General features: G+C 37.9%; 1 protein-coding gene across 6 annotated transcripts in view; it reads left to right on the top strand.

The window, feature by feature from the left end:
* ARL13B (ADP ribosylation factor like GTPase 13B) overlaps positions 1–11,550 on the top strand; it is a 45,681-nt gene extending 34,131 nt beyond the window's left edge. For 4 of the 6 annotated variants that reach the window (XM_056327300.1, XM_056327298.1, XM_056327299.1 and 1 more), the window contains 5 exons: positions 1,954–2,050; positions 3,173–3,404; positions 3,873–3,989; positions 4,486–4,554; positions 9,467–11,550. In XM_056327300.1, coding sequence (XP_056183275.1) covers positions 1,954–2,050; positions 3,173–3,404; positions 3,873–3,989; positions 4,486–4,554; positions 9,467–9,543 — 592 coding nt within the window. In that variant the 3' untranslated portion in view covers positions 9,544–11,550. Of the gene's footprint in view, positions 1–1,953; positions 2,051–3,172; positions 3,405–3,872; positions 3,990–4,485; positions 4,555–6,243; positions 6,288–9,466 lie in introns of all 6 variants that reach the window. The other 2 variants (XM_056327301.1, XM_056327302.1) reach the window with 2 other exon arrangements.
* The last annotated feature ends 4,363 nt before the right edge of the window (positions 11,551–15,913 follow it).

The following is a 15,913-nucleotide window of genomic DNA, read 5'->3' as shown; positions in this document are numbered from 1 at the left end:
TGCTTAATGAACTTCAGGATATCCAGCAGGTAAGGCATGGAGAGACTTAAGACGATGCAGGGAGGAGAAGCAGGACAAGCAATATATTTCTTCCCTTCACAGCCCTTCGTGGTCATCAGCAGCCCACCATGATTCCTATTAGAGAGTGAAGTGAAACGTTTTAGCAAGGCATTCTTAAAAAAATTGCTGATCGCTCCTGTCCCCCTGTGTGCCCTATATACGCAGAGATTTGCCAGTCTCAGTTACTGTGGGAAGTGACTGTGCAGCTGCTGTGAAGTGTCTTGGCTTGTACTCATGCCCGTTTGGTTTACTTCAGCAAGTACATTGCTTAAGCACATTTTAAACACCTGGAATCTGACACATTCTTCATACATATTTCACAAACTTATAAAAAAATTCATACGCTGTTAGTCTGCCAGATGTCTCTGCATCGACAAAACGCTCTGACCATGTTGGACTGTGTTGGGTTTATGCCGTGTTGAGAGGCGTAGTGAGGAGCACTGGCTTCGAACAGTCTCTCAGAGGTTGTCTAGTGATTGTGGGCATTTTCCATATATTCTGCTCCTGTTCCATGATCTTGATTGTATTTGTTCACTGGAAGAATGGATTGGGTCTGAATTAGATTAAAGGCTTCAAAGTTTTGCTAAACTTCTTGTGTCTTAGAGGAAAGCTAGCTTGTAGCTTCTTGCTGGTTTTACCTGTAGCTGAGGGCATGTCTCACATAGAAGAGATGGCATTAAATTCTCATTTTGCTGTTTTGCATCGATTCCTCACTGTAAGAAACAGGTTAATCTGTATTCAATTGTAATTCTGTTTCATTCTGTGCTTTAATAATTCCCCAGACTGCTTATTGTTCAGGTTTGCTTCCCTGAATGTTTTCTCAAAGTGCATTTCCTCCATAATACATTCATAGCAAACATCTTGTTCCAAATGGCAAACCAGAGAGGTAGTGCCAGTAAATTTTAACGCAGCACTGGCTGTTCCTTCCAAGTAGCATGGTTTCCTGGGTACGTCGGTGACCTCCCTTTCATTCCCCTCTGTGCCTCTGAACAACAGAGTTATTTCCTCTCTCAGTGCTTGCAGTTGTAAAGCAGGTGTAACAGTGATTCCTATGCACCAGTGCTATCAGAGCGATTGATGAAAAGTGTTTGATGAGCATATAATTTATTAATGGTATACTATTTAATACACAGGAGTTGAATATTTCTTGCATAAAGGTCTGGTACCTAAAAACCTACTAGTGCAACAGCAGTATACTGAGCATTGTGTGTCTTTCTGAACTTTTCTGAGCCTAGTTGAAGCAAATATGAATTCCCTATCTGCTACCACATAAACTGAATGCTTTGGTAGCAGTTCTCCATTATGTGTATTAAGAAAGATCTAGAATTATGAGAAATGGAGGTGTGTTAAAAATAGAAGAATAGGTTTTACATAGTCTGTTTTCCCACCACATAGTTGTGGGGTTTTTTTGTATTTTGTTTTGGTTTGTTTTTGTTAATGATTGACTACCTTGAAAAAATTGTTATAAAAGATTACCACTGTGAAAATTTCAGCATGACAATTTCAGCATGCTGTTGAACAATCATACCCTTCCAGTTACAGAAGTATTCTGTCACGTATCCTGTCCTCCAAAACTGCTTCTACTTCCCAAGTGCTGATTGAATCTTCTGTCAAGTAGCAGCGGTTTCTACCTCTGCCATGACATATACTCATGCTTTATTGATGTTAGCTTGTCAGGGTGATTTCTGTAGAATGTTTTTTCAAAATACAGAAGCATATTGTAAAACTCAGTTGGCATAAACCAGAGGATGTTAGATGGCCTAATAAGTATTTCTCTAGCGTGTAAAGTTTATGGCTTGGCTTCTTCATAATTCTTTGTTCATCTTCCCCCCCCCCCCCCCCCCCAAACATTAAAACAACAACAACAACATAAACCCAACAACAATGACAAAGGGAAAGAGAAGAAGGAAGAAATGTACCTGATGAGGAAGATCCTGAGCCTGGGAACTCTGAAAACCCTTTCCAGCCTATAGCTGCTGTCATCTCTGAGGTATGGGAATATGTGGAAATCTGGATTGGTTTAGAGCTACCACTAACAGATTTCTGAGAGGTAATGAGAAAAGTGGTTCATTTAAGAGAATTATTCTAAGTCTGTATGCACTTTTGTCTTCTTCTTTTTTATCTCGTCAGTCTTGTTTGTTTGCATTCAATCAATGCTTTCATGTTAAGAATGTTCCCTATTTTTGATTTGGGGTCAAAAAGTTTCGTAGACATGGTCGAATAAAGGTATTGTGAACAGATGACTGAACACATTTCCTAATTAAACTATTGGATATTCAGGAGTGAAAAATATTCAAAGTATTAGCTTCTTGTGAAGCGTTTTACTGAGGTAGTGAGCCATATAAAATCTTTCTGACTACTATGACTAGATTTCTGAGCATAACCTGTTTTCTGTTGAAAACATGAGACAATTGAGAAGTTTTCTTAGTTTTGAAAGAAGAAAAGCATATTAGTATATAATATATAGTTTCCTTAACCTGTGTTTCTGAATTCAGGTAGTTCTTATTTATTGTACCGTATTTTTTTTATTCGGTTGACTTGAGGTAACACAGTCTCAAGAAACACATAAACTCTCAGAGACTTTTTCAGTAAGTAATTCAAACATATGCTTCTCTCCAGGACAAAAGTGCCCATATCCATACATCTTGTAAAGTCAGCTACATGCACAATAATACACTTTATAACAACATACAGAGTAAGAAGAGAAGGGTGTAAGTATAGGCATTGCAGAGACTGTGATTTAGTGATGTAGAACCTGTGAAGCAGCCTGTCATTGGGTCCATATGACTCAGTCGGTGTTTCTCCAAATCATGGTAGCACTTTCTGGCTATTTAAGTTCTGTGCATGTGTATTGTGTTTTAACTAAAATATTAAAAAAGAAAAAAAAAAAAAAAGGAGGAAATTAGGAGTTTTCTAACCTTTTGCTCAGGACTTTCTTCCTCTGGACAGGATACTGGCAATTTGATTTCTTTACTTATTTGTAAATGTTTTCTATGCTAGATGTGGGACAGAAAAATATTTTAGGAACATTTTGATTTTTAAAACTACCTTCCTGTCTTATCAGTCATTTTACAGCATTAGAGGGTGTTAAAAAAAGTATCTTTTTTCTTAGAATGAAAAACAAATTGAAAAAGAAAAGAAGCGGCAAAGGTTGGAGACTGAAAAGGCTACAAGTCTCTTGAAATCACAAACAGAGCAGGAACAAATGGATGCCCAGCACTTATCAAGTAGCAGCAGCCAAATCACAAATGATAGTAGACTAGAAACATGCAATTCTACAACTACACAACTTTTGCAGCACGAAGAAGAGAGTGAGCAGCAAGCCTCAGAATGCCTTGACTCAGGTAAAACTGCTTCCTTTGAATTCGTCATTTAATGTTACTTTTCACATAGTTCTTCCTTCTGTCTGTGTTATTTTCCATGATACCACATGTTAATTTAAACTGTTGAAAACATAAAAATACACCATTAGGGCACTGTATTGGAAGACCTGTATAAAAAAAGGGCATGCTTGTTGGTGAGACTGATACTGTAGCTGAAACTAGGTACATTTTTATTATAATAAAATATGCGGTCCACTTCCCATCAGTACCAAGCTAAGTTGAATTTCTTGATTAAAATGTAGAGTTTGCATATATTTTATGCTTACAGTTTATTTTCTATAGTAAAATGATGTGCAGATTTTACATTTCACATAATTTTGTATATAAGTTTGAGCTGATTTATGTCACCCCAAAAATTCTATTAGAAGATGATCTAGGATATTCTCTGAATATAACTGATATGTAATGCTGTATTTCTGTTTGGTATAGATAACAGTAAGAAAAAAAGTAAAAAACCAAAATTAAAAAGGGGCCACAGAGTAGAACCTGTTAATACTGATGATACTGTTCCCAAAAATCCTACACCACCACCAGCTCTTCCACCAGGTAAGTCTACTAACAAATAATAATAGATGTCTCAATTTGTGGTTATTAATCCTTTAAAATAGTCATTTGTGAATGATGAAACTGGAATGGTCTTCATACAGAGATATGCTACTGAAACTTAATCTCTAGGAAATCTTTGATGCAGTTTCCCGCTTCACAGTATGAACTTCCAGCAGTATTAATTTGATCTGTCCTTGTGGGGGAACATGTTACTGTTTTCACACAAAAAAAAAAAGAAGAAAAAAAAGAAAAGAAAAAAAAAAAGGCAGAAACTTGCCTACTGACTGGTGAAAAAGTGATTAAAATATCAATGTTTTTAAGGGTAATTCCATTTATTTTTAAAGTATTTAATAATTATTCACCATAGATACAATATATTACATACTTTTGGCATTTCTAAATGCTTTGATTTCTCCCAAAGAGAACTGGCTTTCATACATTTCATCAGAATCAAGTGCAGTCGTGGCGTGTTTTGACTGTCTTTGTTTTCCTTTAGTTGGCTGGGGAACTCCCAAACTTAATAGACTTCGAAAACTTGAGCCTCTTGGTGAAACTCATCATGCTGGTAATTTAAAATGTTTTGGATTTTTTACTTTTTTTATAGCATTCTCCATTGTTCATTCACTTCTACATTCATTTCATCCTTCATCCTTTTTTTTAATTTCTTAATGCCAGTTTTCATTGACCAAAAGCTAACACTTTTGCTTAGTAGAAAGCACCTTTTTGATTTTTCAAGTCTTACTCCTTTTTTTTACCAAAAAGAGTAAGTTCTGTCAGATTCCCTTATAAAGTTTGAAGTGGCACAGGATATCAGAAGCTATTAATGATCAGAAGTTATTTGCACAGCAGCATACAACTAAATATTATAATGTGGCACATAACAAAGAGCAGCAGGATCAATTGCTTTTAAGAGTCCAAACACATTTTGCATTCAAAATGGAAGTTTCAAAGTGTATCTCCATTGTCCATATGTAGACAATTCATCATTATCTGATGCAGTGGGAACAGGAGTGGTGTTAGCTGGATACTGGAAAAAGGCTGAGGTACTCAGCAGAGAGGATACTGCAGAAAGACCTAAGCAGGACTGCAGAGATCCAGCAGGGCTTATTAATTTGCCATCCATAGTGGCTTTTCCACATCCAGGCTGGTTCTGTGCTGCCTGTTTGTTTCCACACTGATCTTACGATCTGATCTGGAAGCGCCAATCACATCACAATACTGAACCCAAATGAGCCCCGTGTATTTTTCTGTAGTTCTGTGAACCATAGCCTCCATCCAGGTGAATTCACTGTGTGTAGGCTGACTCCCTGTCTTGCCTCTTGAGATAGTCTAAAATTTCTTCTCCCCACTGGTACTGCCTCCGTATGGTTTTAAAAGCATAGTCTGTAAGTTTTTTGTCATTGATTTGGGGGTGTTTTCTTTTGGCAAGGAAAGCTACAGAGATGTGGGCACTTCCAAATTAAGTGCATCACGTTAGTGACTTCAAATGAGGGACTGCGATCCCAGCTGTGATGAAAAGCCCAACATAAATTTGATTGCAGAAGTAGCGAGACTTCCAACTGAAACCCTAGGTTATTGGTCTGCAAGGAGAGTTGTCAATGATAAAGCTTGGGATCTGCTCCTTTACCTGAAAAGCCAGTGTCCCTGGAAGTTCACAAACTGATAGGAAAAATAAGTTTAGTAACTGGAAATGTCAAGATGTAGCAGGCAGGTTCTTAATTTCTTTCTGCAGTAATGACTGTTTTCTATTTTTGGAAGACCGTGGAAGATTGTTTTTCATATGCTCATATTGCATCTTTTTCTCAGTTTTAAATGATAATTTCTGCCTTTTTATTACATTTTTATTTTTCAAATCTTGACAAGCCAATTGAATGTGGAGACATCTGGAGTTATACCAGAGAAAGATAACCAAACTAAAGCAATGGGAACACTCACACAAATTGAACAAAGAGAACGTTAATTGAGGAACTTAAAGAGAAAGGAGCTCAGTGTGGATGTCATGATCCTTGAGCTTAACCCTGACTTGAATTGATTGTGCTATTATCATGTAGTACAGCACCATATGTACATACCTGCTGAAGTTCTGAAGCAACAGAAAATGGAGCTCCTCTGCCGAAGAATCAAAAGATGCTTAAAGGGGAATTAAGATCTCCAAAACCTAAAAAACTTATTTTTCACAGGAACGTCATTCATGTGCATAAAATGTAATTTATAGTCTTAATAATAAAACCATCTTGCTCTTTTTTATTTAAAGGCAAATAATGAGAAGGCGACAAGAAAGAAAAACCAGATGAAGAGGTAGGGAGGGGAAGAAAGGGAAGAGATGGTACTCAATTTTTGCCTGTGCCTAAGGGAGGTGTTGCATTTTCTAGCAAGAACATGGGTGGGACAAAGAGGGAAAAAAATGCATAAGCTAGGTTGCCAACTCTCAGGTATGTAAGTTAGTAACCTGAGATCTTTGTTGATGTAGTCAATTTGTAAAATAAGGACAATAATTAAAGTGTTTTGGAATCTTAACAATGGAAAAGATGTTTGTAGGGAAATGATCTCTTGACCAGAGGTGTAACCATTGAGATCAGAGGAAACTTGGAGTGCTCAGAACTTTGCAGCTTGACTCAAGACATCGCCTGCTTTTTGCAGAGATTTGGTTTTTTTCAGGAATTTTGAGATGCAAGATTCACACAGATACAGAAAGCAAGAAAACATGTATTAGGCATCACTATTTATAAATGAAAAAAGTTCTTCAAATGCATGGTCCAGCATTGCCAAATCTTCAGTTAAGTCCTGATATCAAAGAACATCAATTACTTATTTTGTTTAAAGCACTTATTTTTTTTTACTCAGACCATCTGAGAGCCATAGAATCATAGAAATGACCCGTAAGATCATTGAGTTCGACCCTTAACCACCAAGTCCATCTTGCACTGAGTTTAGCTTGTCATCTGTCCTTGCCCGTTTTCTGTCACGCAACAGTGTTTTTCAGTGAGTTTTTACGTATTTTGTAGATGGAGAACCTGCTCCTGCTTAGAAACTCATTTGAGTTTCCTAAAACGAACGGAGCCTGCCTTTGATCCATTTTTTAGAGAACAACTCCTTTTGGCTGTCCCTTCAGCAAAGAAATAAATCAGGTTTGAATTCCTGCCCCCTCCCTGCTTTGCCCAAAATTCACTTTAAACGTGGTTTTAGAAGTTTTTTCAGCCATTCAACCTTTGTGAAATAAAAAAGCCTGGTTTCCTTATAGGTTTCATGATTAATTGATATAAATGATTTGAAGGTACAATTTGCAGTGAAAGCTTAAAGTTTGGCAGGAGGGTGTTTATTGGTTCCTATAGCTGGGGCTTTAGTAAGGCTTTCTTCTCTGTGGGTTTTTTGGATTCTCTGAAGTACGTTGTTTTCTATAGCAATACTGCATCCTGTTGAACAACATGCTTTGACAAACCGTTACTGGCCAAGGAGCTGAAAAATCCTTGCGTGGGGGGCAAATGAGCATCTACCTTTCGTGTAGACCAGGCTGAAAAACCTCAGTTCCAGTAGAATGCTCAGGACTCCAATTAAAATTGTTAGTGTCCATAAGGGCAAGGAAAGAAAAAAAGTATTTTGACAGTCTGCTTCTAAAAGTTTAAGGAGCTTTGGTTATGCATAGAGCTTATTTTCAGGAGCGTTCTCCAACTCTATGTCCAAGAGTGTGTCGATGAAACATTTGATAGCTCCTCAGTGTGAGCTAACCCCCTTTAAGCTTCAAAGCAGATACAACTTTTTGTAGTGTTGATTTCTGCTAGTCCATGGAAAAACACAGGAACAGGTGTCTGTCAGTATTCCCATGCATTCTAGTACAGGTCTTTGTCAGTTAGTCTTAAAAATTATTTTTTTGGAAGTGTCACAGATATGTGATATACTTTGCTGATGAAACACATACAATTAGTGTAGTGTGAGGTTGGAATAACCTCCAAAGGTCTGTTTTTTAATGTGAGGTGTTCTCAGAGACATAAATCTGTCTTAATGATTTAATATGCAAACTGAAAAATTTCAGTGTTGGTGAGCAGGCTATTTGGTATATATATTGAGTCATTTTTGTGTCATTCTTAGCAGCGAACATTACGTCTGATACTTTGGCAGAGTCAACAGGCAGTAGAGGCAATTATATAAATCTTTAATTATATACTTACTTTCACTAAAGACTGCAATTTTTCCAGTCATGCTAATGATTCTAGCACAACACTAGGTAATGAGTGTCTATTTCTTGTCACTGGAGGATACATTTGCGAGGATGATAAACCTCTTTCATTATTGGACACACAGTCAAAATTGTCTGCCAGACCTCAAGGAACTGACTAATAAAAACATCCATTGTGCAGGTTTTCATTTACCCTAGAATCATTTGTTGCAGTTTTGTTGCTTTTCACATGCTGCTGCAATGCTGAATTAGCTCTATTAAAATCATAAGATCTACAACAATAATACAGAAGTGTTATTATTTTACTGATTAACTGTAAGGATAGCTAAAGCCTTGATCCTACAGACATATACACATATTCTTAGAGTCATGCAATCCAACTTACTTGCTTTTGTTAATTTTAGCTTAGGAATGCAATTTTAACAGAAGTTATTCCATATGTAGAACAAGTGGAATATATTTGTCTTGAAAAATTATGATTAGTTAAAGCTGAATTTTGTGTTGGCAGGCCATCAAGGCTTTGTTGGAGAAGAGGTTGTCAGTATAAACAAAATTGAGATTTGAATGCTTCAAAAAGCTGCTTCTATTTTTTCTTGATTTCTACCTCTTTCCTTTTTCCATCTTTCATTATATTATTTTGCTTGTGAAATGCTTTGCATGTAGCAGTCTGCATAGGTTTGTGGTTTTTGTATTTATTTATTTTTTTTAATCAATTACAGTTTTTGGGAATAGTTGTTACTCTTTTCTGGTGTACTTAATAACTTTGTCTTGAACAATTTTACTACTTTAAACTCCTTTATTGACAGAAAGAAATGTTGCACTTGAATCTAAAAATTCTTAATATAGTTTTTAAGAAACGTAGTGTGGTTTTCAAGATAGATGCCTTGCATAAGTGGTCCCAAAATTTTGGATGCTGCGTAGTGTTACTGTACTTAAACCTTTATTGTAATGCAGACTTGACTACAGTAACATTCAAATTCTGATACTTATTTTTTTCAGTTGTTATTTGTACACTTTGGATGTCTCATTTCCTATTTTCAGGGATGTTTACAGATCACCTTTGGGCTTGATCTCGCAAATGCTGATGCATGTATAGTAAAATGTAGTTAAGCCCTGTTTTGGCCAATACACCTCCAGACTAGCACGATGTCTGTAAGTTGCTTGTAGGAATTAGCTCAAAACTTGTAGACTACCTAGCTTTCATTAAGGAAGCGAGAATTTACCTTATTTCAACATTCTTTAGGCAAGGGAGATAGTAAATAACAGATTGATGTGTTTTTCTTCTCTTGCATTTTTTACACAGATTTCTATGGAAAGCCTCTGCCCCCGTTGCCTATACGCCAAAGACCCAACAGTGATACCCATGATGTCATTGCTTAACTGGATCACAAATAGCATTTAAAAAACATGAACACATTATATCAGAAACGTTTTTTCCCTTGAAGGAATTTTTTTAAAATTATAACTTTATCGGCTTGTTGCAAAACAACTTGGTGACAATTAAACATGGAGTTCGTTCTGTCATGCTTGGTTGATCAGACTTTGTCATTTACTTTTCACAACACCAGCTCTTCTTCAGGATTCAGCGTGAGATCAAGTCCATGGATGCTCATATGAACATGGTATTGGATATTTATTGGGTTTACTTGTGAAAATACATAGCTGTAAACCTGAAGAAAAATACCTTCAAGATCACAGAATACTGGGTTATACGTTCTCACCAAGGTCTTTCTCCAGGTGCCGCACAGTGGTTGGTATTTTTGCAGCTTATAAATGATTCTAAACCATTTTGTAAGATTCTATGATAGGATGAATATAGAAAGGTTATGCAACAAATATTGAGTATATTTTTCTAACTTTTTATAAAATTATTTGGAAGTTGAATGGATGTGCATACCTACTACCAATAAAATGACATCTAGAAAGCATTAGAAAGCTGATAGTCAAATGCATACCAATAGAGTATGTCTGAGTCTTACATTTCTCTTACAGTAGCAATACCTCTTACGAGGGATTACACTACCAAATGCTTTTGTCCTATTTCTGGCAATCTGAAGGGAGGGGGAAGGTAGAAAGGAAAGTTGAAGATAAAAATGTTTTATACAGAATTAATGCTGTTTGAACTGTCTGAAAGTTTTTTCTTATGTGTTGTTTTCTTTGTTTTGTTGACTGAGTTCGGCATAGGTAATAAATTCAGTTGCAAAACCAGAGCTGAATATTGTATTGTCTACTATGTCATATGAGAAGATTGCTCATAGTAAAAGTTTTGCACTAACTTGGTCATCAGTTTTCATGAAAAACTGAATCAACCCGTATGCAGCTAAGCTCCAGGATTTTTTAATCTTGCTAATACTAAAATATAAGATCTTGAAAACTAAAGAAACCCCAGAGTCTGAAGGTCTTATATAATACTTCCATGTAATGTGTTGATTTTACTTTAAAAAAATCACACACAGGTGATACATAAACAGCAAGGGTTACAATTGATTATATTCCTATTTAAATGTTTTTTCCTCTTTCCTTGGAGACAACCGTTGGTATATTGTGTGAAGGCGTATCGTTGTGCCACTTGGTCACAGCAAGGAGGAAACCCCCCTTCAAAAGTATTTTTTGAAGCAGTACTTGATGGTTTTCTGTCACTCACTCAGTCTTCCACAACATGGTGTTACCAAATGATTTTCATAGATGTTAATGCAATGTGTATGTTCGGCACTTTTGATGTTAGAAATATTTGACATATACCCCTTATGGCAATGAGTTGCACAAATAAACATCTGCCATATTAATGGAAATTAAATTATTAAGATTCTTTTTAAGAATATGTTTGAGTGGAGGAAAAAAAAAATCAGTCTTAAGAATATTAAGTTTGGATTGGGAGGAGAGGAATATTTGAAGTCTGCTAGTTTAGTGTAAGGATGAAACAATTTGTATGTGACTTACCGTGAGAGTATTTTTGTTGTATTCTAATAGGGTAACATGGTTCAGTTTCATTCTCAGGATTTAGTTGTTTTCACTTCAAACACACACGATATTAAGTGGAAGGTGTGGTCGCATAAAAGTTTATGTGTGCATTCTCTATCTTACTATTTTTAGCTATACCACTTAAATTTTTTGGCTTAAAAACTCTTTCACAGGCTTGTATTTTTACAGCTCCAGTTTCTAGAAATGTATTACCCTTTTAATACTTACCTAAAATAAATTAATGGAAGTCTTTATTAAAAATAAAACTAAAAACTGCTGTGATAACAAAACTTGAGAAACTGAAATGTAAGATGTCAATACCTTATGTGAAACGTGTGTTATGCGTGTTGTGTGTGTGGACACATATCAGTTCTGTTTCTGCTTTTAAAATAAATTTTAACAGTATGTGACCAATGTACTCAAAAATGTTTCATACAGTTTGTTTATTAATATGCTCTGTAATTATTTACTACAGGTTTTTTCAGTAATTTATACTACCTTGACTTTTTATTTGCACAATATGACATTTATGTGTAGAATAAAACTAATGCACAGCATCAGTGTGTTTGCCATATTATCATAAATTTCCAATGTTTTGGAAACAATTATGGTCATAAGTGTTTGGTGGCTGCAAGTCTCATTTACATTGTTAAAATGTACAAAACAGAGATCTTAGATGGAATCCTTGTGTATTTTTACAACTGCATTGTGGTCAAATTTAGAATTTATTGATAGATTGGCACTAAGTTGTGTATACATATGAAGTGCTTTGATAGTGCACTTAATATTTGATAGGTAATAAGTTGCACAGTTGTAAGCTGAGAAGGAATTGCACAAATCAGGAGATTTCTTTAGGTTCTGATACTTTCTCATTTTCAATAAGATCGCTTTCAAAATGGATCAGTAGATTCATCTAAGTATTTGTACTTAAATACATGAGCGGTAAGAACAGGAATATTCTACATAAGCAGAAAAGTTCATCTTATCAATGTGCAACATTTAAAATATATTTTGGACAAAATATTTTAAAGGTCAGTTAAATGTGTCTTCTAAAGAATAGTAATTTTCATGAGCTGAATTAATGTAGAAGGTAATTGGTGCTTCAGAATAAGTTATTGTCTTTTTAGCCAAAACCTAGACTGCACAGAAGGACCTTACTCAGAGATTTCAAGGTTTCAAACAGAAAATAATAACTATCATTGTATTATAAAAAGTAGGTGTATTTGATATCCGTTATGTTCAGTTTCACGTCTGTGACGTGGTCTCTGTGTAAATGATGCACGGTGAGGGGCACTCCCATGGAGGTGAGCCAGAAGCACCGTGACTGAGGAAGCTCTCCGATAACCGTGTGAGATCTCGATTTCGATTTCGCTGTCCTCATGGAGAACTAGAAAGCTTTCGAAGAAGTGCCTGCCACAGGCAGCTGATGGCAGCTTTCTGATTGCCCTCTTGTGAGCCCTGGTGACGAGGATGGAGGTGGAAGCAGCCCAGCACCCGCGGAGAGCCCCGCGAGGCACATGTAACCGCAGCGCTCTGGCACATCCATCACCCTGCCAGGTATCCGTGGGGTCGTGGAAGCCCCCGCGCGACAAACAGGCTCTGAGCCTGTGTCATCTCTCACTTCCCAGGCTGTGATAAAGGCTGTGGTGATTATCCTTTCCTTGAAACTCATAGAACCATCATTCTATCCTCTGGAGGCCTGTCTGTCATTTAAAAATGGATTTCTCAGTTTGGCTGCTTTAGATGACATTTAAGATAAGGTTGCCAGGAGTGGTCTCGTGACAATTTTGTTCTCCAGTAGAAACCAGTGTATTTCCTTAGAACAGTTATGTTTGGATGTAATGATGTCACATTCAAAAAGATTGATGGGCAGCAACAAAGCAAGCAGCATGGGCTTTTCTTTTTTTCTTTTTTTTTTTTTCCCCCCTTTAAATAACATTTGAAAGGTACTTTTTCCACTAAGACAGTGTTTTAGTTGAAAGCTTAGTACTGTAACTTCAGGGTGCCACCCACTAACTTTGCCATACTGCCTGTTAGCTTCCTAGCTTCTGGAATTCATTGAACTTCAAGTACTATAGTATTTTGAACAGAACATACCCCACATTATTTCAGTAGATGCATCTGTAAATGGACCAAGGAATATTTTAATAGTAGGTGTAATTTGAGATAAGTTTGTCTTAGGACAGAAGAATCTTTTCCTTGTTTGGTGGTTTTGTGAAGGTTTTTGTGGGTGGGTTTGGTGGTGGCGTTTGGTTTTTTTTTTTTTCCCTATTTTCTTCCCTTACTGTTCATATAAGCTGTATTTTCTTAGGATTGCTTTGCCAATTGCTCTATAATAACAAAATCTGTGCTTTCCAGAACATTTTAAAAAAGCAGACCATGGAACGATTAGCAATCTATGTGTATTCCCCGGTGAATATGAATTTCAGATCACTTCAGAATCTCTTAATGCTGGGATGGTGGAAAGGCTGAGAAAGGAAAAAGTTTGGAGAGGATGAGTAACAAGAAATCAAATCCTCACTTCAAGCAAAGTACGTGGATTAGACTTGTGAAGACCAGCAAAGCCAGGTGAGTCTGGATAAGGTAGCCATGCTACTGAAATCGTGATCCACTGATAAGCACCTAGATAATAGGCTGAGGGACTGAAGAGAAGGAGACTCAGGATTTTGAAATGTATACATACACATAAAACTTTTCATCAGAAGGTAATAAGCTTTGCAGACCTCAAACTGATGCTTGGTCAGTCTTCCCACCGTGTTTGCATTTGCCACTGCAAAAAGCAATGTCCTCAAATTTATCATACAAAAAATTAGTCTTTAAAAAGTTTCACGAAGAGTACTACATCCCAATAGCATTAATTTACGTGCTCTTCTAATCTACTACTTTTTTATCCTAAAAGTCATGCCGTCCATGACTTTCATCTCCATAACACCTGCCAAGATTTTGTTGTCTGTCTTAACATAACAAACAAACTGAATATTGTTTGCTTGTGTATTTCTAAATTACCGTATAATAATAGTGAAGGCTCAATATGTGCTTGCTCCAGGAAACTGTAGACACCTGAAACTGAACAGTGGAAGTCACGTGAGTGGTCCATCTTTTCTGTTCTCTGGGCCTGGAGGATGTTGATGTGCTGCTGGTGGTATTTCTGATTGCTGACTTGCTAATTTTAAGACATTTTAGTCATCCTCCCTCTCTGCAAGTATCTCGGCGCCATAAAGCATACACTGTGTCCTCTTCCTCTGCTTCCCTGAATGCAAGGACATGCTTAGAGAACACAAGTTTGAAATAAGGAAACTTGGGTTTCAAGGAAATCTGTTAGCTTCAGAGAATTGTGGACTGAGGTTACAGTGGGGATAACAATGGATTCTGCAGAAATGAGCTACAGCTTGTGGTGTAACAGGGCATCTGGGTGTGCGCATGGTCGCTTAACCATGGCAAGCGTAGTTGCTTTGGTGGCAGAAATCACATAATTTTGGATAACTATTAAGAGAAACAGCAGCCTGCCTTTCAACATGTACTGAAGCTATTTCCCCCCCGAGTCAATCCGTCCCTCCAGTAGCCCATGGGAGAGGTACAGGGTGCAGTGGCATTTGTACTGGTTTGTTACAGCCTGCCTGTCCGTGGTGGTGGTGTTGCTAGTGAACAAACCTCACTGAAGTCCGTTCTTTGCTTCTGCTGTGTTGCAAATCTCGCTGGTTTCGGACACATTAAGCAATGCTGGCAGCACCATCTACAAGGGGAACATAGCCTGGATCTTTAGTGTACTGTAGTGGTACCACTTTTTAGTGGAACAGTGAAATTCAATTATTATCTGTATTTTCCTGTATGTTACTGGTCTTGGCAGAATTACAGCTGCGGGGAATTGTACTTTTTCTATCAGTTTTGTTCTGTATCTGTTGGTACAACTCATTTATCAAAAAGCTCTTTCTGGTTTCCTTCCGTTTTGCCTACTGGCTCTTTGTCAGGATCCCGATTGAAACTTTTCAAACAAGCTTTCAAGTTCGATGGTAATTTGCATGGGGTTTGCATAAATGTTCTCGGGCTTCATTATTCAGTGCCTGAAACTCAAATATTTATTGATAACGATAGCACTCCTGCCTTTACCTTTGCACCCTTTTCCAGGCTGGGGCTGAGAGGCCGGTTCCACGTGGGCAGGCTTTAATCGAAACTGTTGCTGAGCAAACTGGCCGTTTCCACAGGGGTTGTTCTTCAGCTGGGGGTGTCGGCAAATGCTGATGGATGCGCCAGTTTTGCGGGAGGGGAGGGGGTGACTGTTTCGCTGTTGCGATGGTTGCAGGCAGGGATGGCTGGTGGGGCAAGATGCCCTTGCTCAGAGGGGGGGTTGCAGGTCCCGGCGCTTCTGTTGGGATGAGGGACTGCCCGAGCTCGGCACAGCTTCAGGTTGTAGTGCTGCTCACTCAGTTTGGTGGTTCTGGTGGCCGTTCCCCAGGAACGGCTCATCTGGAAATGCACCTAAGACGTTTGTGTGAATAATTGTCACATTTCTAGCCGTTTGTTTTCGTTGCAGTAGCAGCAGGGTGAGCTAGAGCTGGTCTAGCTCTAGGGTGCTGAGCAGCAGCCGGCCGCCTGCGCTCAGCCTGGGCCACCAGACTGGGCTGGTGGGAGCTGTTAATTAGCAGAGGCCTGATGGTGGTGGCGTGGGTGGCAGCAGCACCTCGCGCAGGCTCTGGGAATGAGGATCCATCCGTTTTATAAGGTGATAAACGGAGGGCCCTGTTGCTGCCTAAGCCCAGTTTGTCTCCTGGAGGAGGCAGGGGAGACTGGA

Source organism: Falco biarmicus, chromosome 2 (genome assembly GCF_023638135.1).
Source record: "Falco biarmicus isolate bFalBia1 chromosome 2, bFalBia1.pri, whole genome shotgun sequence".
NCBI classification, from domain to species: Eukaryota; Metazoa; Chordata; class Aves; order Falconiformes; family Falconidae; genus Falco; species Falco biarmicus.
This window is presented reverse-complemented; position numbering and strand designations above follow the sequence as displayed.